General features: G+C 34.3%; 4 protein-coding genes across 6 annotated transcripts; 3 read left to right on the top strand and 1 right to left on the bottom strand.

Moving 5' to 3' along the window:
* The first annotated feature begins 297 nt into the window (after positions 1–297).
* Positions 298–4,929, top strand: LOC131602333 (switch 2-like). Its single transcript, XM_058874418.1, has 8 exons — positions 298–817; positions 1,040–1,146; positions 1,951–2,869; positions 3,132–3,379; positions 3,488–3,614; positions 3,690–3,965; positions 4,051–4,300; positions 4,387–4,929. Exons 1-8 carry the CDS (start codon positions 401–403, stop codon positions 4,704–4,706), a joined length of 2,664 nt encoding a protein of 887 aa, XP_058730401.1. The 5' UTR covers positions 298–400; the 3' UTR covers positions 4,707–4,929.
* Positions 4,930–5,436: 507 nt separating this feature from the next.
* Positions 5,437–10,600, bottom strand: LOC131602334 (uncharacterized). Of its 2 annotated transcripts, none has more exons than XM_058874419.1 (11): positions 10,327–10,600; positions 8,331–8,661; positions 8,182–8,241; positions 7,936–8,094; positions 7,587–7,650; positions 6,624–6,883; positions 6,477–6,510; positions 6,195–6,301; positions 6,028–6,069; positions 5,852–5,926; positions 5,437–5,738 (listed from the first exon to the last, which is right to left on the bottom strand). In XM_058874419.1, exons 2-11 carry the CDS (start codon positions 8,535–8,537, stop codon positions 5,682–5,684), a joined length of 1,065 nt encoding a protein of 354 aa, XP_058730402.1. In that variant the 5' UTR covers positions 8,538–8,661; positions 10,327–10,600; the 3' UTR covers positions 5,437–5,681. The 2 variants fall into 2 exon arrangements, with proteins under 2 accessions (XP_058730402.1, XP_058730403.1); XM_058874420.1 differs by having other exon boundaries at positions 10,465–10,591.
* A 1,941-nt stretch (positions 10,601–12,541) lies between these two features.
* LOC131605332 (uncharacterized) lies at positions 12,542–13,342 on the top strand. The gene is made up of 2 exons (XM_058877704.1): positions 12,542–12,732; positions 12,856–13,342. Exons 1-2 carry the CDS (start codon positions 12,542–12,544, stop codon positions 13,340–13,342), a joined length of 678 nt encoding a protein of 225 aa, XP_058733687.1.
* Positions 13,343–17,303: 3,961 nt separating this feature from the next.
* Positions 17,304–26,784, top strand: LOC131602332 (transmembrane E3 ubiquitin-protein ligase FLY2-like). Of its 2 annotated transcripts, XR_009284036.1 has the most exons (14): positions 17,304–17,916; positions 18,540–18,612; positions 19,006–19,133; positions 23,660–23,775; positions 23,906–23,969; positions 24,068–24,134; positions 24,258–24,335; positions 24,431–24,588; positions 24,678–24,737; positions 24,858–24,951; positions 25,283–25,450; positions 25,761–26,089; positions 26,174–26,461; positions 26,564–26,784. XR_009284036.1 is itself a non-coding variant. In XM_058874416.1 (13 exons), exons 1-13 carry the CDS (start codon positions 17,758–17,760, stop codon positions 26,393–26,395), a joined length of 1,716 nt encoding a protein of 571 aa, XP_058730399.1. In that variant the 5' UTR covers positions 17,304–17,757; the 3' UTR covers positions 26,396–26,784. The 2 variants fall into 2 exon arrangements, 1 of the variants encoding a protein (XP_058730399.1); XM_058874416.1 differs by having other exon boundaries at positions 26,174–26,784.
* The last annotated feature ends 753 nt before the right edge of the window (positions 26,785–27,537 follow it).

Raw genomic sequence — 27,537 nt, 5'->3', positions numbered from 1 at the left:
TGTCCTTAATCAACAAAGAGTCGAGTTGTTGCCCATGTATTGTAGTCGGGCAGGATCCTAGAGTAAAACACCAAATTTAACCCTTGATAGACATCGAATATCCAAATTAATAGCCCAATATAATAGTTAAGAGACAATCCTAGGATCGCGGGAGGTTATCCAAGACATATTTTTAACAAGAATAATATTAAAATGTTCGGTATTCAAATAATCATTTTTATTTTTATTTTTTAAAAAAAAAAAAAAAAAACATAGCATATTTACGATACTAAGCCAAATTACACGGCGGCACCAAAACCGAAAACACCAAATTGTGGGCAGAAAATGTACTTGGCCGTTAACAATCGCAGTATTTTGAAAGACGAATAATAATCAAAATTGAAACTTTTCCCCTCTCTCGATGTCGCTGCAAACTCTGAAGGAAACACTCAGACACTGCACAACTCAACAATCACAACCATCTTCTTCTTCCTCCCAATCCAGTTCCATTCTCCGCGACTTCGATTCCCATTTCCCAATCCGTAGAAAACCCCCTAAATCCTCTCTCGCCCACCAGCTTCGCCTCCTTCAGGACCCGGACGACCCACTCTTTAACCCTCACGACTTCCTTTCACAACAAAACCAATCCAAACCCCAACAACAACAGCAACAAGTTCAACTAGAAGAAAAAGAAGAAGATGATGACGAAGAAGAAGAAGAGCCCGAGACAAAGAGGGTGAAATTCAGTTCAGCCAAAGCGTCTCAGTTTCAATTCGATCATACTGGACCCTTTGAGCCTTTGCTCTTGTCTTCTGACGGAGAATTTCCTTTAGTTCAGGTAGTCATCATTCCAAATTTCTATATTTATAGTCACCACAATTATTGCATTTTATGCCTAATTCCATACAATGGTTTGGTCAATTGAATGCAATTATGAACTTATTAAAATTGGTACTTACTTTCAAGTTAAGTGAATGATCGACTAGGCACGGCATTGACACTGATACGTCGATAACGATAATAGTTTGAAAAAGTAGAATAATTGTGAGTACTGTTTCAGGTTCCTGCATCTATAAACTGCAGACTGCTTGAGCATCAGAGAGTGGGAGTGAAGTTTCTGTATGATTTGTACAAGAAGAATCATGGAGGCATTCTTGGAGATGACATGTGAGTTACACGTTTATCCCCCTCTTCTGTTTTTCCTTTTTTATTAACTAACTCTCTTTCTTTTTGCGCTATAATACGTATATAGTATGTGCAGATATATTGATGTGGGTGTATGAAAAAATTATGATAGTGTTACTCTCAATCTCAAGCACGATACTTTATTAGTCTAATTTGAAAATTCTAATGGATTGAGAACGATTTTATATAAAATATTATGATGGCATTTTCTTAGTTTTCTGCTTTTATGTATCCTTTCGTGTAAACCGTGGTATACCCTATTATAGTATACTGCATTTTACGTCCCAGAAATATTGCACTTCATCAACTTAAGCATCTAACTTATTTTTTATCACAACCTCTAACATATTTTTTATCATAACCCACTTGATGAATGGTTGAGTCTAAATGCTTTTGGATGCAAAAATTTGTGTTTAGTTTATATTCGATGTCCACTGCTTCTTGTTTAAAATCGTAAAGAAGCTTAGTACTGTTCAAATTTCTATTTTGCTTCTCAGGTAGGTCTGTCATTAAATTAACAAATATTTGCAATCTTCTTCATCTTAGTGTTCTCTTTTTTGAACTTCCAAAACCTCAACGTACCACGTACGTCTTCTGCTACAATTTGTATTTGAGCCATATGAATACTAAATTGTGGACTTTATCTTTCTTTTTTGTTTATATTATTTGTTGGTATACTAATACTATGCTGCTATTTTTTTTTTACTATATTTGGTTCTTTTTATCACAACTCTTGCTGCAGTTACTAAGTTGGAGTTCTTTTTTGCACATTGAAATTTGAAACAGGGGTCTTGGAAAGACAATTCAAACAATAGCATTTCTTGCTGCCATATTTGGTAAAGAAGGAGAGTCTGTTCTTCGTGAGAAACAAGTGGAGAAAAGAGACCCTGTATTAATAATTTGCCCATCATCCGTTATTCAAAACTGGGAGAGTGAATTTTCTAAGTGGTCCAACTTCAGTGTTTCCATTTATCACGGTGCAAACCGCGATTTGATATATGATAAATTGGAAGCAAATGGAGTGGAGGTACTTATTACCAGTTTTGACACTTATAGGATTCATGGCAACACCTCTTTGTCAAGTATCCACTGGAACATTGTGATTATTGATGAGGCTCATCGACTTAAGAATGAGAAATCAAAACTCTATAAAGCATGTTTAGAAATTAAAACCCTGCGACGATATGGTCTTACTGGGACTGTAATGCAAAATAAGATCTTAGAATTGTTCAATCTCTTTGATTTAGTTGCACCTGGATCCCTTGGAACACGTGAACACTTCCGTGAGTTTTATGATGAACCCCTTAAGCATGGTCAGAGGTCAACTGCTCCTGATAGGTTTGTCCAAATTGCTAATAAGAGAAAACAACACCTTGTTGTGGTTCTTAATAAATATATGTTAAGAAGGACAAAGGAAGAGACCATAGGGCATCTTATGATGGGGAAGGAAGATAACGCTGTGTTTTGTGCAATGAGTGATTTGCAAAAACGTGTTTATAGGAGAATGATCCAGCTTCCTGACATTCAGTGCCTTATAAATAAAGACCTGCCTTGTAGTTGTGGTAGCCCTCTTACTCAAGTTGAGTGTTGCAAAAGGATAGTACCAGATGGAGCTATGTGGCCTTACCTTCACAAAGATAACCCCGATGGATGTGATTCATGCCCCTTTTGCCTTGTACTTCCATGCCTTGTCAAGCTACAACAGGTTAAGTGAGGTCTTTTAAATTTCTTTACCGCTCTTTTTGAACTTACTGTCATTTCAAAATATCCTTAACAGCTAATTTGTTCATAGCACTAGACATCTGTTGTAGCTTTATTCATTAGTGCTCCAAGCCATGTGGAGCACTAATGCCTTTCAGTTTTCTTACACTATGTTCAGTGCTCTACTCCCTTAAACAAACTTGTTTATCACCACGCTCAAGATGCTTCTTCACATTATTTTGAATATTATCGTTTCTTTATGCCAGATTAGCAATCACCTCGAGCTGATTAAGCCAAACCCCAAAGATGACCCTGACAAACAAATTAAAGATGCAAAGTTTGCTGCTGCTGTCTATGGCCCAGACATTGACTTAGTTGGCGGGAGCACGCAGAATGAGAGTTTCATGGGTCTAAGTGATGCCGAACATTGTGGCAAAATGCGAGCACTTGAAAAACTATTGTTGTCATGGTTTTCACATGGTGACAAAGTTCTTTTGTTTAGCTATTCTGTAAGGTAAATAGTTGATGTACCTTCAGATCATGTTTAATTCTTCTGTGTATGTTATAAGTTACGATTAAAATTTACTATATTCTGCTGTTTAACTCGAGCTGCTATTTCCAGGATGCTGGACATACTGGAGAAATTTATCATACGAAAAGGCTACTGCTTCTCAAGACTTGATGGGTCCACTCCAACTAATTTACGTCAGTCTCTGGTGGATGATTTCAACTCCAGTCCTAGCAAACAAGTATATCTCAAACCTGATAGCTGAATAAGCAGTTTTCCAGTTCCATTTGTATTAGACTCTTGTTTGTCATTTTAGGTGTTCCTGATATCTACTCGTGCTGGGGGGCTTGGATTGAACCTTGTCAGTGCGAACCGTGTTGTAATATTTGATCCCAACTGGAATCCTGCACAAGACTTACAGGCTCAAGACAGGTCTTTTCGATATGGTCAGAGACGACATGTTGTGGTATTTCGTCTTCTCGCAGCTGGTTCACTTGAAGAACTAGTTTATTCTCGTCAGATTTACAAGCAGCAGCTCTCAAACATCGCTGTCTCTGGAAAGATGGAAAAACGATATTTTGAAGGTGTCCAGGTAGTACCAAAATCAATGTATTTTGATGTTGCATTTCTTTTCATTTGTTTCGTAATAATTCTAAAAAAAATTAGTTTCCTTTCAGGATTGTAAGGAATTTAAAGGAGAGCTTTTTGGAATTTGCAATTTATTTCGAGATTTATCTGATAAACTGTTTACCAGCGAAATAGTTGAACTGCATGAGACGAGTAAAAAAGACGGGCTAGAAACAGAACATGAAAAAGTAAAAATGTCAGAAGAAACTGGTTTATTAGCATCAGATTCTGAAACCAGATTATGTGCTGAATCTACGGCTGCTTCAACTAGTAAACCAGATATTGAATTTGAAGACCTCGGTAAAAATTATCAGTGTCAATTTCAATAATTACAATTTCTCCCTTTTCAGTTTTGTTTTATAAAAACTGATGTTTTGTAATTTTAGGTATTGTTTACGCTCACCGCAACGAAGACATTGTCAACTCCCGACCAGGGCAATTATCTACCAGCGGTGCCCCTTCAAATGATAGCTTAAGCAAGTCAGACATCTCTTTAGTCCATCAAAGAAAAAAACCAGATTGTGTACCCAAAAAACAGAAAATTCCTTTGATTGATGAAAGGAAGAGAGCCGAATTTAGCCTCCTTGCAGAGTCTATGGGCATGGGAGAGCTTACATTTAGCAAATGGTTACTATCTGCAACTCCAGTAGAGAGAGAAAAAGTGCTTATAAACTACAACAAGAAAAAGAAAAAGCTTAAAGGTTGAGTTATGGTTCTCATGGATGGCAAAACAAATGCAGGCCTTCCATACCAAAACAGTAGAAAAATGTGTAAATGTGGATATGCATAGATAGTCAATTTTTCCTTTTAGAAATTGAATTTTTGGATATAGTTTGTTCTCCAAACATTGTAACTTCTATTTTTCTGCTGTAAATATGCTCGAATATTAGATTTTCACATGAAGTTTTTATTCAAATGGTTCTGATTATAATATTTTATGATTTATTAATTATTATATGTTGCAATTTTAATCAAAGTTCATTGATTATTAGCCATTCATGTGAGTACTATAATAACATTCATTTATTGTATGCGTATGAAATCACCTTGGTCCCTTGTTTATATTTATAAATCAACAAATTTCATAATTAAAAAATACATTAACTTTTAAAAAAAAATCATGTTTGGTAAATACAAGTGACTGAAATGCATTCTCAACTAAAATCTTAATATTTTTTAATGTTGCATTTTAAGTTGAACCATCAAACTTCGTCTCCTCTTTATTTATTTTTTTTATTTTCTCTTTTTCTCTCATGGTTGTTGATTGAGATTTTGCAATTAAGAAAAATTGAAAAATATATTGTCGTATGCAATTCTCTATACATGCAGAAGACTCCTCTCTCAAATACAATTTGTAGTGGAGTTAAAAAGATGAGAAATTAGAAGCAACGTTTACCATCCCCACATAATATTAACTACAATTCAAATTTAAAAAGAAAAAAAAAAAACTAAAAACTTCATTTTCATTCCAATTCCAATCCACTACAAAAACCAGAAAACTTGTAAAGTTTGTTCAGGGTGCAACAAATTATGCCTTCTTTTCTTTGATTCTTCATCATGCAAGGAGAGCACAGTAACTTTCACTATTCATAACGGCTTATCCCACCTTCACCTTTTCTGCTTTTGATTCTACTAACAAGCACATCCTAAAACTTCAAAATATTTACTAATATTATTGTATCTACTTTCTCTGCATTTTGAATCTGGAGACTGGTTTTACAGGATGAGAACCAGAAACCTGTTAAAATAGATTTGTCAGTGATGAAAATGCCAAGGATCATGAAAATCATGGTTACAAGCAAATATTATTTTATTTATGAACGCGGCATAAACATAACTCAATTAAATTACCTGTGAAGATGAACTTTGTTCTCTTGAACCTTTTTTTAAATTCTCGCCATGCTCTACGATGGAGCCTGTAAAAGCCTGTAGAAAATATTAATTCAAAAATCATCGACTGCTATATATTTTTGCTGCAGGGTACTATTATGACTTGAAAGGGAAAAGATTAAAGAGATTAAACAAACCTTGCGACGATCAAATGATGGTTGTGAAGTTTGATGTTGAACCTGTAAGGAAATAGTTGTACATATCAAGCATCAACTCCCATGAAATAGTTGTAAATTTCAAGTATCGACCACATTACCTACGGGCAAGAAATTGTGATGGAAGTTTCATCAAAAGGTTTGCATACCTCAATTTCCGATGCCGAAGTTGCTTGAGATATCTTCTCTTTAGGAACTATGGGCGACTTCACATTAGGATCAATGGATGACACATTTTGTGATAAAATTTTCCCTTCTGAAATATATCAGACAAAACAGAAATTCAATTCTACAGTGGATGCAAACGGCACAGGCAGCCATTTATAGATACACGGACCAAACGGGATAGGCAGCCATTTATAGATACATGGAACCGTGAAAATCGCATATACAAAGAAAATGAGAACGCAGAGAACTTAATGAATACCAACCTTTAACCTGAGATTGAACAGCAAGGTTTGCAAACTGCATTTTCAAAATTAAAATGCAAAAACATATACTTTTCAGCTGAGTAGTTATATAACATATATAAAATAACTTAAAAGCAGAAATAAGATAATAGAAAGAAATTTTCTTACATTCAACTGATCAGCTATATCTTGATGATTATGCTTTTTTGGAAACTCATTTGGATTTGGGGGAATATTATCGGCAGGTCTCTGATATGGACTATCATCAAAATCATCAGTAGTTTCCTCACTCGGATCACTGTCGTTGCCATTTTGTTCAGCAAGTGCTTCTTCTTTCTCAAGTTCATCCATTAAAGACAAAAATGAAGCATAGTCCACTTCTTTGGATGTATCATTCCCAGAACTAGGAACATCTTCAATAGCAGAATCTGAAAAGAAATAAAAAAGACATTGACATTGCATCCAATCATAATTTCAATATTTCGGACAAATTAGAAGGACATTGATAAAAAGGTGTAATGATGAAAATAAATAAAAAATATGCTTGCATTCAACTTCAAGCATGGAGTAACACAGTTGAGGAATATATTAAAGACAAAAAAACAAGAAAAATATGTGTTAATCCACTTAGAAATAATAAACTCAGAATAAGCAGAAACTGCTGTACAAAGTACATGTAAGCTGCCCAAGACAACAAGTAACATGCATATGTTGAAGTTGTTAGTTTTCAGATAAAAGAAAGAATAAAGGTTATACATACTGAAAGTTGAATATAAAAAAATGTAAAATGAAAATTTAGTATTTAAATAAGACCAGAAAGTTTCATATCCTCCTTGCAAATCCAAATTAAACATTTTCATAGACATTAAAATAAATAATTAAGTATGCTAATGATACCAGCATAATGGTATGGAAAAAATCAAGTTAAACAGAATTTGACTTGAACTTGCCAGATGTTGATAATTAGTAATTATAGCTATTTGAATAACCACTATAGAAAGGACTTGAATTGTATTTAAACTTTCCAAATCTCACTACAACTACGAGCTTCCGTTTATTGATTAATGAACATAGAGTATCACCTTATATAATTGTAAAACTATGGAAAGTAAGAAGAAAGGAAGAACATGCCTGATTCAGATTCATCTTCAGAGTCGTCTTCCACATATTCTTCTCTTATTTCCACAAGACCCTCCTGCACCAATTAAACACAACATCAATTAATAATTGATGCAAACTTCAAAAATATTAACACCAATTGCTACATGAGAAGAAAATGTAGCACAAGAAACTAAAATTAGCCCCCCCGAACAATGTGAAAAGAATAAAATACACAACACATTGCAGTATAATACTACCAAGTTCAACCACAAATTTAACCGGTTAAATACCATACTACATGTGTGAATTGTCAAAACTGCATCAATACAAATCAAATTGAAAGTTACTCCAAACTAATGAGAGAAGTGATGAAACAAACCGCTACTTCAGAATCTGTGACATTGATAAAGGAGGAAAGGTTGTTGATCATGGCCTGAAGTGAATCAACCTGAGAATTCAAGGACTCCCCTCTTCGTTGCAAAATATCAACAGTTTGTTTGGAAGTTCTGTCTGCATAATACCCTTCTCCCAAAAGAACCTAATAACCCAAAAAAAAAAAAAACATAACTAAAAAATTGGAAAAGAAAATGCATATTCAATTCCACAAAAGGCGGAAAAAGCGCACCATGAACTCGTTGGTATGGATCAAACGACCAGGGAAGAACGCTGCTTTCCCAAACGGAACCTGAGAACCGAATTTCAAACTTCTAAACTTTTTTACAAAGGGTAATCAAAATAGAAGAAAAAGCATTGAAAAAGCAAGGATTGACTTGCCATGACATCATGAGAGAGTTGTTCGGGGAGTTTCTGGACGAGGTTGACAAGGTTGTTGTTGTCGGCGACAAAACGTTGTAGGACGTGAAGCTCTTTGTTCTTTTCGGCAATGGCATCTTGGAATTGCTTAGTGGCCTTGTTCACCTCCTCTACGGGGAACTGTGACTCAAGTGGTGTCACTGTCCCTTTCCTCCCTAACCCTCCCATTTTCCTACTTTCCCTCGTTTTGATTTGATCCCTTAATCACTCTTTTTAGATCGCTATACCTTCTGGGCTCAGAGGAAAGGCCCAGCTTCTTGGGCTTCAGGGGAAAATCGAAATCCACAAGCCCCTTAGTTATTGGTTCATAAAACTGATTAGCTAACATGTGGAAATTGAAGTATCATAAAGAGTAAAATAAATGCATTTACAATCCAAAAGTATTTCAAGTGACAAGTTCATTCTATCAAAGGGACTCAATCGTAAATCTCTTATTGTACATTTGTACCTAATGTCAATTGCATATAGACACGCTGATTTAGTTTATTGAATGTCCAATTCAATTCCCATTATTCCAGCTTCTCTAAAATGTCGCTCATATTTCTCTTAGACGTCTCTCTCTAACTTAAATCACTATTTGTACCTAATGCCAATTAGGTATAGACACGCTACAGAAGTTTATTGGATGGCCAACTCATTTTCCATTATATATATTGTTTGTCAATTTCTCTAAAATGTGGCTAATATTTCTTTTAGAGGTCTCTCTCTAACTTGTGAACTTAAACAAGTCAGAAATAATAAAGATCTTCATCAGGTAACTAGGTCCAAAATTTCCACATAAATTCACGTTATCATTAAACTATATTACCTATTTTAAGCTTATTCATCTCTACCTATAAAATACCATTCCAACAAGTCCACAAATTTTCACTTGATTTATCTAAGGTTTTCCTACCAAAAAATGTCAGAGTAAAATCACATTTTTACGACGTTTCCAAATATCTCCCGTTGAATTTACACATTCATAACAGTGCAAATAGACAGAAATCTCCCCGCCTCTAAAAGGTGTCAAAAGGCTTGATTCTTTTTCAAACCTCAAAGAGGTTACTGACCAAATACCTCTAGCCTTTTTCTCAATAAAAATAAAAATACTCCATGAACAAAGGGAGTTGTTACGAACGTACCATAACAATTCTTTTCCTATAACACTTCAATTATATTAACTCTTAAAATGAATCCAGCTTTGCAAATATGGGAGTTTCTTACTGACCGACCAAGCATGTAATGTGAGAGACAATAAAGATGCCTAATGATAAGTATAATAATATATGAACATAAGCACAACAGATTTTACACAACATGAATATCTACAATAAGAATCTATTATTTTTAAATAAACATAATACAAACTCTCTAATGTTATTATAAAAAGCCTTTAGCAAAGGTTCATACAGAATACTATTTTTTGAGTCGGGAGAAAATTCTTCCGGTCCTTGATTCTAAAACAATGGGTCAACTTTCAAACCAAAGCGGTGAATGATTGCCAGATCAACAAAATGTGGATCAGTTACTTCCCTTGCTAAAAGCTATCATGTGAAGTTCAAAATTCCAAATTCCATGAATAATGGTAGTATCAAAAAGTAGGGGTAGTTGATGATGCTTCTACTATTGTTTCCTTGAAAAAAATTTTAAGAGCCCTTTAGATTTGAACTTTCAATGAAAAATTTAAACATATTCCAATCAGATTACTTTTAAATAGGATTTCTAAAACAAATGCAGATAATTCAACGCATATTTGTTTCATAAGTTTCAACCTAAAAATCAACTTAAGATTTTAAGCAAACAATCAACTTGCACACTTAAGTACTAATTGCAGTATCAAATATTGATTCCAAAACTATAGAACTAGAGAGAAAAACAAACAATTTGTCAAAGCCAAAATCCCAAATGTATAGTTGAAAAACTGAGATTTAATCAAGTGATACCATGAGAAAAATTGAGTGCAAGAATAAAATACCTTTCTCACAGTAACAACGAAGAATAACCGTAGAACAAAACCTTTAATGACGTGTAGATGTTGAGATGGAGGGTTCGGTTTTGATAAGGGAGGATAGAGAAAGAAGGCAAGATAAACAAGGGTGCCGGAAGGATTTACCGTTTAGAACCGCGGTGACCGGAGGTTGAGGAGGAGTAAGTTCGCCGGCTAGGGTTTTAATGACGGAGAGGACGCTTTTGTTGACGCTGGCGGGAGAGGGGAGAGGAAAGGGAACAAAAATTTTACTCCCCAACTAGGAGTGTGCATATATATGGTTCACTTTGGTTCTCATAACCATTTTAATAAAATTGGTTTAGTTTCACAAAACCGGTTCATATTAAGATAGGTTTGGTTCAAAATCGGTTTTTTATTTGAAACCGGCTCACAATTAGTTTCTTTTAAAACCAATTTTCAAGCCGGTTAGTTTTTAAAAGCTTTGATATTCAGTAAGAAAATTTTAAAAATTAAAGTCAGGCCTTCTTTTCTTATAATTTATTTGATTTCACTATGTTATATTTTAAGAAAATCTCTCGTCTCAATTTTTGGGTTATCACCCACCATGTGCATTTCTAAAAATACCTCTTGTTTTTTTAGGTGTATCTACGGAATCACTTTTTTTATTCAATGTTGATTTGTTCCGTAGATGTATCTACGAAACCTTCTCTTAACTGAATTATTATGAAATTTTTTCAATTTATTTCGTAGGTGTATCTACGGAATCTTCTTTTAACTGAATTATTATGAAAATTTTCCAACGTTTACCATTTTAAACTACTTTCGTAGATGCACCTCCGAAAAATACCCAAAATTTAGCCAAAAAAATGTTTCGTGATGTATATCTCAAGAAACAGAGGGCATAAATGGAATTTCGCCAAGTGGCTAAGAGTATTAAGGGGTGGATTGAGATATCCTCTACTTTAAAGGCTAAATATCCTTTTGAGTCTCTTATCTATATCTCGAGGTTCATTTTGATCTCTTAGTGTTCTGGACTAGCCAAATTGGCCCAACCCACTAGTTAATGTGAAGAGATCCAATAAGCGTTAGCCCACACTTTGGATCAAGGAGAGGACGAACCTCCCCTTCGACCGAGCAGGATTTATCAACAGGCCCCCCTCAACATAGGACTATCCAAGCACGCTGGATCTCCGTCCTCGCCAACGGCTAGTTCCCCCTGCTTGGCTAATCACGACCTTTTCCACCGTTTCCTATATTTTGAGGGCGAAAATCGCGCTCAGGACCACAAATATAGGATGACCCAATCCACACCAAGGAGAACATTAGAAATAGCCCTCTACATCTAGAGGGCAAGGTAATCCAAATTTTGCCCAAAAACTTCATACTTTATGTTGTACCTTTGTTCTCTTTCTTACTTTGGCATTGGAGTGCCTTGCATGTACAACCCCTTTTTTTCTCAACCATCATCGAAGATCAAGCCGTTTGTTGCTGGCCACCTATTATGCTCAACCCGAACACTTAGCTTTTAAAATGATCAAATTGATCCCTTATTTCTTCAAACCGTGTTATATAGGTCCTTTTTGTCTATTTTATACTAACGGTGTTTATTCTTGCATACGTTACATTTTAATTGGCATTTAGTTATCATCTTCACCATTTTCTCTAAACCCAGAAAACCCAAAATTTACAAACACAGAAAAAATCCAGAAACTCACATTCATATTTAATTTTCCAGTTGAAAAACTTAAACAGTCAAACTTCTTCTTCCATAACCCATAACAAATTTCACGCATAAAATGCAATTCTAGGAATCCAATTTCACATATCAATGAAGGAATCTTCAATAGCTCTTCACGGCTTGAAAGAAAATTGTTACACACCTGCAACAGAGTAGTTAGAACAGTAGTGAAGCAAAATTGAACCTTCAATTAAAAAATTCATAGATCTTGTTCCTCACTCATCATCCTTAGACATGACTCGATAGAGGTTCAAATTGTATCTTTCCTCTTCCGTTGATGCTAAGAAGGAATAATCAAAGCTCTTAATGCTCGTTTCACCCACTCGCCTTCTACATCATCACCAAACACTCTTTCTCTTTCTAATTTTCATTCTCAGATCTCTAACATTTTCCCCATCTATCAACCATATATAGACTTATATACCCTTTGTATTTTTCTATATCTATTTGCTTTAACACCCACCCATATAGTTTTCTACTAAAAATGAGTCTTTTATGGAGAAAATGGCGAATAGGTTGGGAAATGTGAGTGGGTTGTCAATGTTCAGCGAGGAAAAGCTTAGAGAAATGAGTGGGGCGAAACTTCTTGATGAGATTATGTTGAAGTCATGTGTGGGTGTACTAGTCATAGATATGGTGATATTGTTAATGCATGGGAAAAAGAATATGCAGCATATGATTTTGAATTTACTAATGTTCGTATCTTTCTGTTGATTTTTTTTAGGAGAAGAGAAAAAGTATCTTAGTTACGATTCAACTGATAGAACTGATACGAGTTATACCGAAGCTTATGAAGTGCTAACTCTATAATTTCTTAGCAAATTAAGAACATCAGGTTTACCAAATCATAGAATTAAATTGAAAGTTGGTACTCCCATTATGCTTATGAGAAATTTGGACCAATCAGATGGATTGTGTAATGGAACAAGATTGATTGTCACAAGATTGGCCAGTCATGTCAGTGAGGCAAAAATTATTTCTGGCAAGAACATAGGTAACCTTTTTTACATTCCTCGAATGTCTATGTCACCTTCTGAGTCACCGTGGCCATTTAAGTTGATTAGGAGACAATTTCCGATTATTGTCTCTTACGCAATGACAATTAATAAGTCTCAAGGTCAGTCTCTTGATAGTGTTGGTTTGTATTTGCCTTCTCCCGTGTTTAGTCATGGACAATTTTATGTTGCAATCTCAAGAGTTACTACAAAAAGTGGTCTTAAAATCTTAATACACGACAAAGAGAATGTTCCGTGCTCCATTACCACTAATGTTGTATACAAGGAGGTTTTCCAATCACTTTGTTAGATGGTAAACTTATTCTTCTTTTCTATCTTTGTATCTGTATATGAAACACACAATATTTATATGCCTTAAAGTTTATTCTTAATCATATATTATTTTATACATTTTATAATGTAGGTATACGATGCATGTTGTTGGTTGATTGCAATCATACAAGAAGATAGCATCTGATATTTATACCAGCAAATATGTTTATTGTTTTTATTTAAAGACATAAAAAATTGAATGTATTAATAGCTTTTTCATTGTTTTACCGTTGTGTATCATGTGTTTAATATTTATTAATATTTACTAAAACTTAGAAAGCACTTTGGCTAAATATATGTCGTTAATTTATATAAGGGAACATTACAAGTGATAGACTGATTCATGTAATATGATCCCGACCAGACCCATGCGACAACACGGATTTCCTACTAGTTATGTATTAAATTAATAAAATTTAAAATTGAACAACAAAAATAAATAATATCATAATAACTCCGAATGCATCCATAACATATTTGTATTTGCAAACAAAAAAAGAAAAGAACAATGATCAATAATCATTTAATCAAACCCACATATGAAACAAAAATAATTGAAGGGGTGATAAATAAAAAAATAAAAAATAAGTAGAAACTTATTTTTTGTGTGAATAATATCCTAAATTAATAAAAGAAACTAACTTTAACGCGTGATTAAAGAATTATTAGAAGATCAAATTCAGTTAATAATAAAATAGCGAGCTAGTGGAGATTGGAGATAGTGAGTTATAATAATTAACTACTTGAATTGAATTATTAGAGGATTTTTTTTTTTGGAATTGAATTATTAGAGGATTTTTTTTGGGATTAATTAGTTTGATTTGATTTTTGTTTTTTTCGAACTTTATTAATTTACAGTTTGTTTTTATGGTGAATTGTTGATTTTTTAGTGGATTGTGATTTATTATTAGTAGTTTTAGTAGATTATTTAGATTAATTTATTCTTCTTTTTTAAATAAAAAATTAAATTGTTATCTGTTTCAATGAAATTACTTTAAATATTATTATTATTATTATTATTATTATTATTATTATTATTTATTATTATTAATAGTAATAATACTTAATAATAGATTTTCAATAGTTAATGGACTTAATGTGGTTATATAAAATAATATTATTATTATTATTAATAGTAATAATACTTAATAATAGATTTTCAATAGTTAATGGACTTAATGTGGTTATATAAAATAATATTATTATTATTATTGTTATTATAAATTATTATTTAAAAAATATAGGTTAAATTACACTTTTGGTCCCATATTTTGTCTAATTCACAAAATTAGTTCCCCTATTTTAAATTCAAACAGTTTTGATTCTACTATTTTAAATTCAAACAGTTTTGATCCTCCTATTTTAAATTTAAACCGTTTTAGTCTCCTTCTCGTGTTTTTTCATAGAAAATCGATGAGAATTTTTAATTTTTAACTTATATTTTTATCCACAAAGTTCAATAACATGTTTATATACGATGATTTGTCATGTTTTATAAATAATTTGTTATTTAAAAAGTGTAAAATTATGAAAGGGGACTAAAACAGTTTAAATCTAAAATAAGAAGACTAAAACTGTTTAAATTTGAAATAGGGGGACCAATTTCTAATTCAGAGAAAATAAGGAGACCAAAACTGTAATTAAATCAATAATTTATTTTTTTATAGGAAATTAAAATTCTGGTGAGCACAAAACTAATTCACCAAAGTTAGGAGAGTTACATAAAAATATTATTATGTGTTTTATTTAAAGTATTAATTTATAAATATTAACAAGTTTATATTAATAAATACATAATTATAAATAAATGTTATTGTCAGATATTGAATTTTATATTAGTCGATTATACTCATTTAACTTTGTTAGTAGATATTGAACTATCATATTCACCCATTATATTATTATTTATATTATCATTATTATTATTATTATTATTATTATTATTATTATTATTATTATTAAATCACTACAATGTTTATACATAAATGGTATAAATAATAAAAAAAGTTAATTTAGTTGTAAATAATTATATCAAATAAATAAGGTAGCAAAAAAAAATCTCACAAACTTAGAGTCGAGATAGGAAGAAGAATCATCTTACCACACATCCATAAAAAAATTAGGATGAACTAATAAACAATGTTTTAAAAAGTGACCCGGTCATCAAATTGGTGAGGATATCAAATCATTGATTTATTGGTCGAAACACTAAGTCATTGATAGATCCACATGACTAAATCAAATTAAATTAGATAACTCGTTGAATAAATCAATCTTCATAACGATACTATATATCTATTAAATCGGTCGAACTGAATGACACGATCTCTAAAAAATATCATTAACACCTACCAAATTTAAAAATATCATAATTTTACAAGTTCATTCTTTAAATTCAAATTTTAAACATAGTCATCACTCACAACAAAATATTACAAAATATAAATCCAAATAAATTTTGAACAAGGTCTAATTACAAACAAGAGAAAATTAGTCAAAATAAAATTTAAACGAAGTCTACTTATATTTTAATTTTATTTTTAAAAAATTATTAAAACAATATCGTTTTATCTAAGAAAAAAATATGCATTTAACTCATTGATTTTTCAAAACTGTTGGTTCGTTAGTTTTTACCGATTCCGACCGGTTCCTACTAGTTCAATAGTATATCCAATCCATCAATTAGACCTAACTAAAGACCCTTCTAATTCATGATTAACCCGATTCAGTCTGATTTTTAAAACACCATTAATAAATACAAAGAAAATTAAATGTTCAACAAAAACAAAAAACACCTAGATCACATAGACAAAAAGTACACCACAAAAACTCTACTCTACAAAGGAAAAACTAAAATATATTTGTTACATTTAAAAAAAAATGATTTTTATATAATATTACATATTTTTTTAAATCAATTTAATTTTAAAAAAATAGATAACAAAATGGTTTGAATGATTTTAGGTATTTTATTCTTTAATTATAACTTTTTAATTATCAAAATTTAAAAAAAAAAATATTTAAATATGAAAATTATCTACTTTATTAAAACCATTTTAAAAATATATATATATATATATTAAAAATTATGTAATTTAATTATATTTTAATATTTAATAATATATATTTATATTACATGATATCAAAATTAATCTTATATAATTTATAAAAAGAAATTTAAAAGACATTTAGTATTTTAAAAAGTATGATAAAATTTTTGATTGAAAACTGTTCTGGAATAGGCCTAGAGCCGACCCACGGCCAGACAAAGCCTAATTCACACTTGCGTCGTAGATGACCTAATCCGCTGGGTCCAATGGAGAGCACATTTCCCACGAGTCATGTATTCACTCTTTCTAACCACAATCCTCGTGTCTCTACGACTGATACTTACTTTAGCATTGGAGAGTTTGCATGTACACCTCCGTCTTTCGTTGATCACTTCCAGTCCACGAAACATAATTTTTTTAAAACTATAACGAACGGTCATAAATCTCACCTAAAAGAAAAGTCAAATTTAAGAGTAGATAAAATATAATATCACACTCATTATTAATCTAATATTCACACAAATATCTCAAACCACTAACATATATACATATAAAATCACTTTATAGATAAAATATAATTTATGGAAAAATAGAGAGGTTACATTTATGTTATTCTAATTTTGATTCTAACTAAAATACTTTAACTCAAAATAAGTGATAATTCCTAAAGTTATAATATTTACATGTATTTTATTTTATATTCAAAGTCAAATATAGTATATAAAATTATCACATTTTATCCATCAAAGTCAAATATAGGATATAAAATAAGGAATCATAAATACAGCTTAATTTTGATTATAAAATAAAATATTCTAAATTTTGTTTTGGGTAGCGCGTGTGAAACACTTCCCAAAAGGGAGCGTATATAAGATTTCCCAGCTATAGAAGAAGACCAAAGCCACCACAGCACAGTTACACCCAAACCTCGTCAACTACTGCTCCTCCCTCTTCTTCAATCGCAACAAAACCCACTACACAATTTTTGTTTTTTTCTTCATCTCATCAAAAAAATTTAATCTTTTTTAATTATCATCGCAATTATTGTCATTAATTTTTAATTATTATTATAACGAGGTTCGTTTCATTTCATTTGGTGGAAAGCAAAACCTTGCTGGTGAAGGGAATTTTGTTAATTTCAAGTCGTTGGGCTTTCACTGTCTTCTCTATCTCATCAAACTGTGACTCGTTGTTGTGACTCGCTGATTCACTCGTTTGACTGCTTTTGAAGCAACCCCAAGGGTTTCTTAAGGTGTTTGTTTCCATTGATGGGTTTTGGATTTTATTCTTGGATTTGCTGCTATCAGAGCTACTTGAATTGGGAACAGGGTTGTTGACAGAAATGGTTGAGGTTGAAGCTCAAAGGTTGGAGCTTTGTTTTGTTGTTAAGAGGAAGGAAGTGGGAAGAGCTGTGTTTGGATGGTTGGTGTTTCTGTTGTTTCTTAGCCCTGTGGTTGGTCTTAGACCCTTGAGGGATAAAACTGGTTCTTGGGGTGATGAGGTTTGTTTATCAGATTCTAATTCATTCTACTGTTATTTGATGTATTTGTTTTGATTTTTGATTTTGATTATGTTGTAAATTTTGGAGTATGATGTTTGATGTTTAATTAAGGTTGGATTAGAGTAAAACCAAACAGTGTGGTTTGATCAAAGGGCTAAATGTGTTTTCACATTGGTTGACGAGAGATAGGTGATAATCTGTGCAGAATGTGTAGAAATGGTATCAAATTAACACAACTTATTTTGAAGAAAGAATCAGATTCAATGTTAGTGGGTTATGAAATAGTACTTGAGTATTCTTTATCGGATTTCTATGTCGAAATGTATATAGGTGTATTTGGGGTGACTTTGTGCTTCCATCGTGATGAAGAGCTATACATTTGATTTGAGTTTAACCCTGAAAGTGCTCAAGGGTAGAGAAATTTTATATTACTCTGATAAGAGAAAGAAAATTAGATCATATAGGACTGTTTAATTTCGATTTTATGGTATAGTCCTAGGATTTTGTTTTAGCATATGGCATGTCTTTAGCGCCAATGTTAATATACTTGCCTAAATGGTTTGTTATTTAAATGTTTGTGGCAAATTACATCCATTTTCTTGTATTGTCATTGCATTTTTCAGTGGATTTTTTCCGGAAAAGACGAAAGCGACATAGGTCCTTTTTCACAATGGAATATAACCGGAACTTACCGAGGTTGGTATTCTTACAGAAGTCTATATTTATAATTTTGGATGTATTATTAATTGCCGAGTATCTGCTTCATTCATGGATTGATGTCTATTAAGGGGATATACGATTTCGGCAATAATATTAGAGCCAAATTGAACCAACATTTGAACAAGCACAAATAAGAAAAGAAAAGTTGAAATGATCTTGCAATGAATTATGAATGAGTCTTCTAAATAATAGTTTTCTATATAATTTGAAATCAACTTTTTCTAGAGGCGCTCTTATCTTACTAAAAAATGCTTCATTTTTATGCGACTTTGCCATCTTCTTGTCACTTTGTTCACTAATTTATTTTGGAACGAGTTTATAAGTTTGTGTGTTTGATGATTCGTATTGATATTACCTCTTTGAGTGCAGGGACTTGGAAGTTTTTAGATAATACAAATGGCTCTTCTAGATTTCCAGACATCAGAAAGATAAATGGAAATTCTGTAATTGAATTAGTTAGTACGCCTACAAAGATAACTGGGGTACATTATGTGCAGGTGAATTTTTTAGCTATATAGCTAGTTTCAGAAAGACGTCGTCTTTTGTATGCGACACAATTTCTTTTCTTTTTGCTTTATTAATTGTTTTTAAAATGATGTAAGTAGGTCCCACCTTAATAGAACGGTGCGCGGAGTGGCTGATCCTAAAAATGGGATAGCGAGTGGAATGGCCGTAATAGAAAAAGATAAATGCAGAGAGAAAGAGGAAGAGAGAGAGTTTGTTATAAACTTGATAATGAAAACTCTAACTGAATTAGTTACACGTGTGGTTTATATATGTGACTGCAGTGACACCTGTCACTGCCAGCTCACTATTGCACTATATCACTTATCCTAATTCTATATAATACTATATACTCTAATATTTCCCCTTCAAATGGTGCTGCCATTTTTGAGGAGTCTTCGAGAGAGAGATGCTTTGTCAAGAACTTTGAGATAATCCCTTAGAACTAGGAACCTTTGAGCAGACAAAGGTTTAGTAAGTATATCTGCACTTTGGAACTCAGCAGAGATATGCCTCACAGAAAATGTCTTATTTAAGACTTTTTCTCTAAGGAAAAAGATATCAAGTTCCATGTGCTTAGTCTTGGCATGAAGCACAGGATTGTGAGCCAAGGAAACTGTGCTGAGATTGTCACAATAGAGGAGAGGAGTAGCAGTAGGCACATGCAGTTCTGCTAAGAGGGATTGAATCCAAAGAACTTCAGAGGCAGTACTGGCTAAACTTCTGTACTCAGCCTCAGTGCTGGACCTGGCTACTAGGGACTGCTTTTTAGACCACCAGGAAATTAGATTAGGCCCCAAAAAGATACAGGAACCTGATGTAGACTTCCTATCATCAGGGTCTGACCCCCAGTCAGCATCAGAAAATGCAGTGATTGAGATAGGCTGATGAGAAGCAGCTGGCAAAAAGTGAAGACCATGATGAAGGGTACCCCTGAGGTACCTCAAAATCCTCTTTACAGCCACCCAATGACTTTGCATAGGTTGAGATAGAAACTGGCAGGCTTTATTCACTGCAAAGCTGATTTCAGGCCTAGTGATAGTAGCATATTGGAGAGCTCCTACTACTGACCTATAGTAAGTAGGGTCTGGTAAATAATCAGTCCCCATTTTGGTCAGTTTCAGATTTGACACCATAGGGGTAGGCAAGCTCTTAGCCTCACTCATATTGGTTTTGGCAAGGAGATCTTTGATGTATTTGGACTGAGAGAGGAAGAGAGATCCACCTGAGATATGAGCCACCTCAATGCCTAGAAAATAGTTCAAAAGACCTAATTGTTTGAGAGAAAATTGAGCATTGAGTTTGTTAACTAGCTGCTGAATATGAGAAGGAGAATCTCCTGTCACTATTATATCATCTACATAGACTAGCATGTAGATAGAATAAGTGGAGGTTTTCAAGGTGAATAAGGATGGATCACACCTACTGGTGACAAACCCAAAGTTGTGCAAGGCAGCAGTAAGCCTTTCAAACCAGGCCCTAGGAGCCTGCTTTAAGCCATAGATGGCTTTATGAAGTTTGCATACAAGGGTAGGATCAGAATTCAGAAAGCCAGGGGGCTGCTGCATGTAAACTTCCTCTGTAAGGATGCCATTCAAGAAGGCATTGTTGACATCCAATTGAGTGAGTTGCCATTTTCTAGAGACAGCCAATGTAAGAACAGTTCTTACAGTGACAGGCTTCACTACAGGAGAAAAAGTCTCCTGAAAATCAAAGCCATGAACCTGGTGGAAGCCCTTGGCTACTAGTCTAGCCTTGTATTTCTGAAGTGAGCCATCCGGATTTTGCTTGATTCTAAATACCCATTTACAACCAATGGCTCTTCTATTAGGAGGTAACCTCGTGAGGGTCCAAGTCTGATTCTTGAGTAAGGCATTGTGTTCATCTTGCATTGCTGCCAGCCAGTGAGGATTTTTGAGGGCAGCTTTGTAAGATGAGGGTTCCAGTTCAGTGAGAAGAAGTGTAGGATGCAGTCTAGGTTGCACAATTCCATCCTTAGCCCTAGTTACCATAGGATGAGTATTAACTGGAAGATTAGTAACCACAGGTGAAGTAGGAGCAGAGGAAGAAGGTGAGGGAGAAGAAGGATGGATAGAAGAAGATGCTGCAGTCGGAGAAGCATCAGGAGGAGTAGGCATGGCAGAAGATTGAGGTGAGGCAGAGGTGAGATGTTCAGGAACAGAGGCTGCCAAGGAAGAAGAAGAAGAAGAAACAGTCGCTGAAGTGATAGGAGAAGGACTAGTAGGCTGAGCCAACAAGGATGAATTTGAAAACCTGAATGGAACTGGCACCTGGCAGTTGGAGGAAGAACTAGAGGCTGAAGGCTTATCTGAAAACATCTCAAGGTAAGGATACCTTGTTTCATTAAACAAGACATCTTTTGAAATAAAGAGTCTCCCATCTGCTGCAAGGCATTTGTACCCCTTGTGTTGGGTGGAGTAGCCTAAGAATAAGCATTCTCTAGTGTGGTAAGAGAATTTGGATGAATTGTAGGGCCTAAGGTGTGGATAACAAGCACATCCAAATATTTTAAGGAACTTGTAATCAGGTTCAGTTTTGAATAACACCTTGAAGGGTGACTCCATACCTAACACAGTAGTAGGCATCCTATTGATAAGGAAAGTGGCAGCCAAGAATGCATGATCCCAATATTTGAGAGGTAGGGAAGCATGGGCTAGCAAAGTCAGGCCTGTTTCAACCACATGCCTGTGCTTTCTCTCTACAGACCCATTTTGATGATGGGTGTGGGGACAAGTGAACCTGTGAATGGTTCCCTGTTTGGTCAGTAGGGGAGTAAGTGGTTGAAACTCACCTCCTCCATCAGTCTGCACAGTCTTGACTGTGCATCTGAACTGAGTTTGCACATAAGCCAGAAAGTCAGTGAAGATAGCAGTAACATCAGACTTTAGTTTGAGCAGAAAAATCCAGGTGAACTTTGTGTGTGCATCAACAAGTGTCAGCATATATTTAAATCCAGAAGTGGAAAGCATTGGAGCAGGACCCCACACATCAGCAAATATGAGGTCAAATGGTGCATTATATAAAGTATTGGATGCAGTGGAGGGCAATCTATGAGCTTTACCCAAGCAACAAGCAACACAAAAATCCAAAGTAGATTGCTTAGGAATAGGAATGTTACACTTGAGTAAGACAGACTTGAGAACCTCATGATGAGGATGCCCAAGTCTTCTATGCCACTGCTCATACAATGAAGGACCTAGGCTAGTGGCAGATTTATTTGCATGAGAATTCAAAGTAGAACTACCAGAATCACTGCTAGTGAGTGTGTGCACTACAGGTGTTTTATTCCTAGAAGAAGGTAAAGAAAGAGCCTGTAGAGATCCAAATGAATAAAGTCCATCCTTGCCAAGAGCTCCTTGGAGAAGTACCTCAGAAGTAGCCTGGGATTTAACAATGCACACATCAGGATGGAACTCAAAAAACACCTTATTATCTCTTGCAAACTGACTGACAGATATTAGATTTTTGGTGATATTAGGAACAAGCAATAAATTCTTCAGTGTGAGTGTAATGTGTGGTTTGTGAGGTGAGTGAAATGAAGTAGTGCCAATAGAAGTAATAGGCAGACCTTGGCCATTTCCAAGAATTACTTGATCTGCTCCAGATGAGGGAATACTCTCAAGAAAGCTCTCTGCAGAGTGTGTGACATGATGCGTAGCACCTGAGTCAGGATGCCATGGAGAAGCACTAGATGGAGTGGCACCTGCATTAGAGCCAGTAACATATGCCTGTGCTTGTTTATCTGGCCTAACAGTAGCAGCTGGAGCACGCCACTGAACAAATTGAGGAGGATACCACTGACTAGCAGCCGGTTGTTGTTGAGCAGGTGCACTTTGATACCAAGGAGAAGGTGCACGCCATTGACCTCCAGAGGCAGGCTGAACAGCTAGTCTATAGTAGCACACTTTCGCATCATGACCAGTCTTGGCACATATCTGACATTGCACGCGATTACGTCCACCATTGCGACCACCTCCTCTGTTCTGAGCAAACCGACCACCACGGCCACCACGAGAATACTCCGACGGTGGTGCTGACTCCTGTGTGGGAGCATCAGACACAGTAGAAACAGTAGAATTAACAGTAGGAGTGGAGGTACCTTGAGTGAGATTCACAGAGAGAGAATCCTGAGAGACATTACGAGGAGTACGATCAAGGCGAGCTTCATGAGAGAGAAGCATCGTTTCTGCAACTACTAGGGCACACGGTTCATCGCGATATTGGATGATTGACGATAATAGAAAAAGATAAATGCAGAGAGAAAGAGGAAGAGAGAGAGTTTGTTATAAACTTGATAATGAAAACTCTAACTGAATTAGTTACACGTGTGGTTTATATATGTGACTGCAGTGACACCTGTCACTGCCAGCTCACTATTGCACTATATCACTTATCCTAATTCTATATAATACTATATACTCTAATAGGCCGCTATAAAATCATTTTTGGATAAATACATGAGTAATAATTATTTCTCTTTTTCATGTGTTTTTATCAGGGAGTGGTTATATTCCATGATGTGTTTGACAATGAATACAATGTCGGCGGTGCTCAAATCAAAATAGAAGGTGTATATATATGGCCTTTTAGACAACTACGAATGGTAGCCAACAGGTGAATAATGTGCATCTCAAATTTATATGATACCTTATTAATCACATTTAGACGTCTTGCTTCGATGATCAAAACCTATTGAAAATTGAAGTAGTAATAGGAAATTTCTTTATGTTTTCTCCTATTGCAGCGGAAAAGACGGAGGAGGGTTGAATCAAGATGGAGATTATATTTTATCCAATCCGTATCATCTGGTATTGCATCTTTCACGATGTACCATTCATTGTTACTTTTTGGAGTACAATGAGCATTTAAAATACATAGTTTCTATAATTTGGCTTGATGTTTACAGCTTGGAGTTTTCTCGTCTCAAGTATTCCAAGAATCTTCACGACATACTATGTGGAGAAGAAAGCATTGTAATGTTTCTGCTTTTACCAGTATACAACTATATATCGAAGAATTTCCCCTCCTTTTTGGTTGGTTTGCGCAATGCATCACTACTAACTTGTTCTATTTGTTGTTTTTTGCCCTCTCTGCAGCTCCATTGCATGGCATGGAGAAAAATTGTAATGTTGAAATTTCAGCTCGTGTTTCGCGCTTGTCAATGTCAAAACACGGTACACGAGTTCTCTGAAGGAAAGAAGGATTTAGATTTAAATGGTTTGTTATTTTAATGTCACCATTAACCAAGTTGTTGTACACTTTCTTATAGAAGGGGAGCACGATTCTTTTCAACTGGAAGGATTAATGGAAAGTCCGTCCGTGGACGATGACGGAGATTGCATCTCACCTTTACAGTTAAATGCAACATCTATTAATATTGGAGTCTACTACAATAAAGCAGTGAACTATACCTTGATGGTTACTTTTGTATCCTTCCATCATCAATTATCTTTATCGACTTTAAGCCGACGTTTATATTTTCTTCTTCAGTGCGAGATCCTTAATATATGTATTAGGTCTCATTCTTGCAAGTTCTTCTTTTGATTCGGCAAATGGAGCATAGCAACACCCAATCTGTAAGGAATTTCTTCCGAATTTTATTTTAAATTTCAAATCATAGGTTTAATCATTGTAAATGATAGAAGTGATTCAATATGAGTATAAAAAATGAATATGATGCTTATATACCTCTGCAGGGTGCTGCCAAGGTTTCAATAATAATGATCGGTCAGCAAGCTATAGTGGATGCTTATCTCTGCCTTGTACATCTGACTGCGGGAATACTAGTTGGTAAGAATTATATACCTCAACTTCTGATTTAATATGCTTATGTGTGTGTAAATACATTTTCGCCCTTCAGTTGGATCTTACAAAGAGGATTTCACAAGTTGTGTTACGGATTTTCACCGGCCTTTTGATCTTACTTAGAATCTCATGTTTGACTATGTTGATTGTAATTGCTTTCAGTGTAACCGAAATAGAATATTATAAATATGATTCTGTTCATATTAATTGCAGTGTGTTGATATTATAATTGTTATGATCGATATGATTCAATTGGTTGATATTTCCCTTTCAGTTAGATATAGTCTGATAATTGTTGTTATTTTCTGCCATGTAGAGTCCTTGTTCAATGCTTTTGCAACTGCTGCATTCTTCAAGTTTGTAGTTTTCTCAATATTTGAGATGAGATATCTCCTTGCAATTTGGAAGGCAAGTCGGCCTTTGAGTAACGGTGAAGGTTGGGAGACAATGAGGCGCGAGCTTTCCGTTTTATACAGCCGTTTCTGTAAGTAACCTGTTCAGAATCAAAGCTTCTGTTACATTCTGATTTTGTGATCTCATTGTTACTCATTACCACATGTTTGCCACTGGTCTCAGGACCTGTTTGGATTGACTTATCTGAGCTTATTTATTGACATAAACACTTGTAAGACTGTTTGAGAAAACTTTAGGAAACAACCTATGACATGTCTATAAGCTATTTTCTTGGCTTATTAGACTTTATTTTATCTTTTGTTATAGAGATAGTTTATACCATATAAGTGCTTATGCTATAAGCGTATGATTAAGTTTTTTTTTTTTAACTTTTCTTGCAGACGGGATCCTGTTGGGGGGAATTCTATTCATGTACGAATTCCATTATTATTTGAAACCTATTCTGCTTCTTGTATACTCCTTTTGGATACCTCAGATAATCACCAATATTGTTCGCGATTCACGCAAACCATTGCATCCTCATTATATATTAGGCATAACCGTCACTCGGCTAGCAATCCCATTATACGTTTTTGGCTGTCCTAACAACTTCTTGCGCATAGAACCAGATCACACCTGGTGTGCGTGTTTGGTTTTATTTACTGGATTTCAAGCCGCAATTCTCCTTCTTCAGCATTATCTCGGCTCCCGTTGGTTCATTCCTCATCAGGTAAAGCCTAAAACCCGTTGCTTTCTTACTAGATTGATCAACTTCATCCAACAATCTAACTTTGTCTTTCGTTCTTTATCACAGATTCTACCTGAGAAATACAGCTATTACCGGAGGTCTTCTTCTCAGGATACAAATCATTCGACAGACTGTGTTATTTGCATGACAGCCATTGATCTCACGCCACGATCAAACGATTGTATGGTGACGCCTTGTGATCATTTTTTCCACACCGGCTGTTTACAAAGATGGATGGATATAAAGATGGAGTGTCCAACATGCCGGCGCCCGCTCCCGCCTGCATGAATAGGTTTTCGAAATGTTCATATCATTAGAATCAACTGACACCGCCCCAACTCGAATATAATTTCGGTAATATGCCTATGAAAAAGGCCTTTGGTAATGAGTAACACATGATTTCAGCTCGAGTGTTTAGTTTACATTTTACCATTTTACTTTTCTTTTGATTTGCAGGTTGGGGGATAGAATCAATATTGGGTATAATTGAGCTTCAGTACAAGGCTGAAATACAGCACTTGTGATAATTGTATCATGCAGCATTTGTTTATAGATAGGTTTTAAAAAAAAACTGTTTAGTGGTTGTGTCAATGATTATTAATTTTGTATATCAAAATTTCCATTGGATAATCTTTTGGATTTCAACTTTGGCTTTCAGTGCATCTCTATTTTTTTTATATGTTATAATTTCAATACCAATTTTACATATATATCTAATTTTTTATAACCTTTAAATCTCTATTAGGCTAAGTGGTAAAAAAACATTTTTTTAATAAAAAAAGTTATAAACAAGTTTGTGGTCTCTTGATCTTGAATATTTTAAAATTTGTATTGAGTCCCTTTTTTCTCTGGCGTAATGATTCACCTAAAATTTTTCCGTCCAGAGTAATAGGTCTTCCATTTTTGACTGAAGTTGGCTTAACAAATCAGTTTGACGTTTGTTTTATGATTGTTTGTTGAATGGGGGCATTATGGGTCCCACTAGCCAATGGTGCAATCCATTTTTGGGTTCTTTATGGGTCCCACTAGCCACATCATCTTAAAATAATTTTTATAATTTTTATTTTAATTGTATAATTCTAAAAATTTATTATTGGGCCCACAACTTTACCTTATAAACTAATTTGATTGGGTATCACAATTTTTTCATAGTTGCATTGCAATGCAATGGTACTTTGATGTGGCATGTCTAGGTGGAGAACTTATTAGAAGGAACTACCATTGGAGATGGTCTTACTGAATGGGGCATTGAAAGGATGCTGATTGGATAAGAAGCTTGACTCAAATAAAAATCAAATTTAAGATTTAAGGAAAGATTTATGCAAAAGTAGAAATGAATTAATGGAACACAAATTCCAAATTTAGGATTCAAAATATGATTAACAATCATACAAATGGAATTCACAATTTCAAATCATTAAATTTCAAAT

The sequence above is a fragment of the Vicia villosa genome, linkage group LG5 (assembly GCF_029867415.1).
Source record: "Vicia villosa cultivar HV-30 ecotype Madison, WI linkage group LG5, Vvil1.0, whole genome shotgun sequence".
Classification (NCBI taxonomy): domain Eukaryota; kingdom Viridiplantae; phylum Streptophyta; class Magnoliopsida; order Fabales; family Fabaceae; genus Vicia; species Vicia villosa.
The sequence above is the reverse complement of the archived record's forward strand: the minus strand, read 5'-3'. Positions and strand labels throughout refer to the sequence as shown.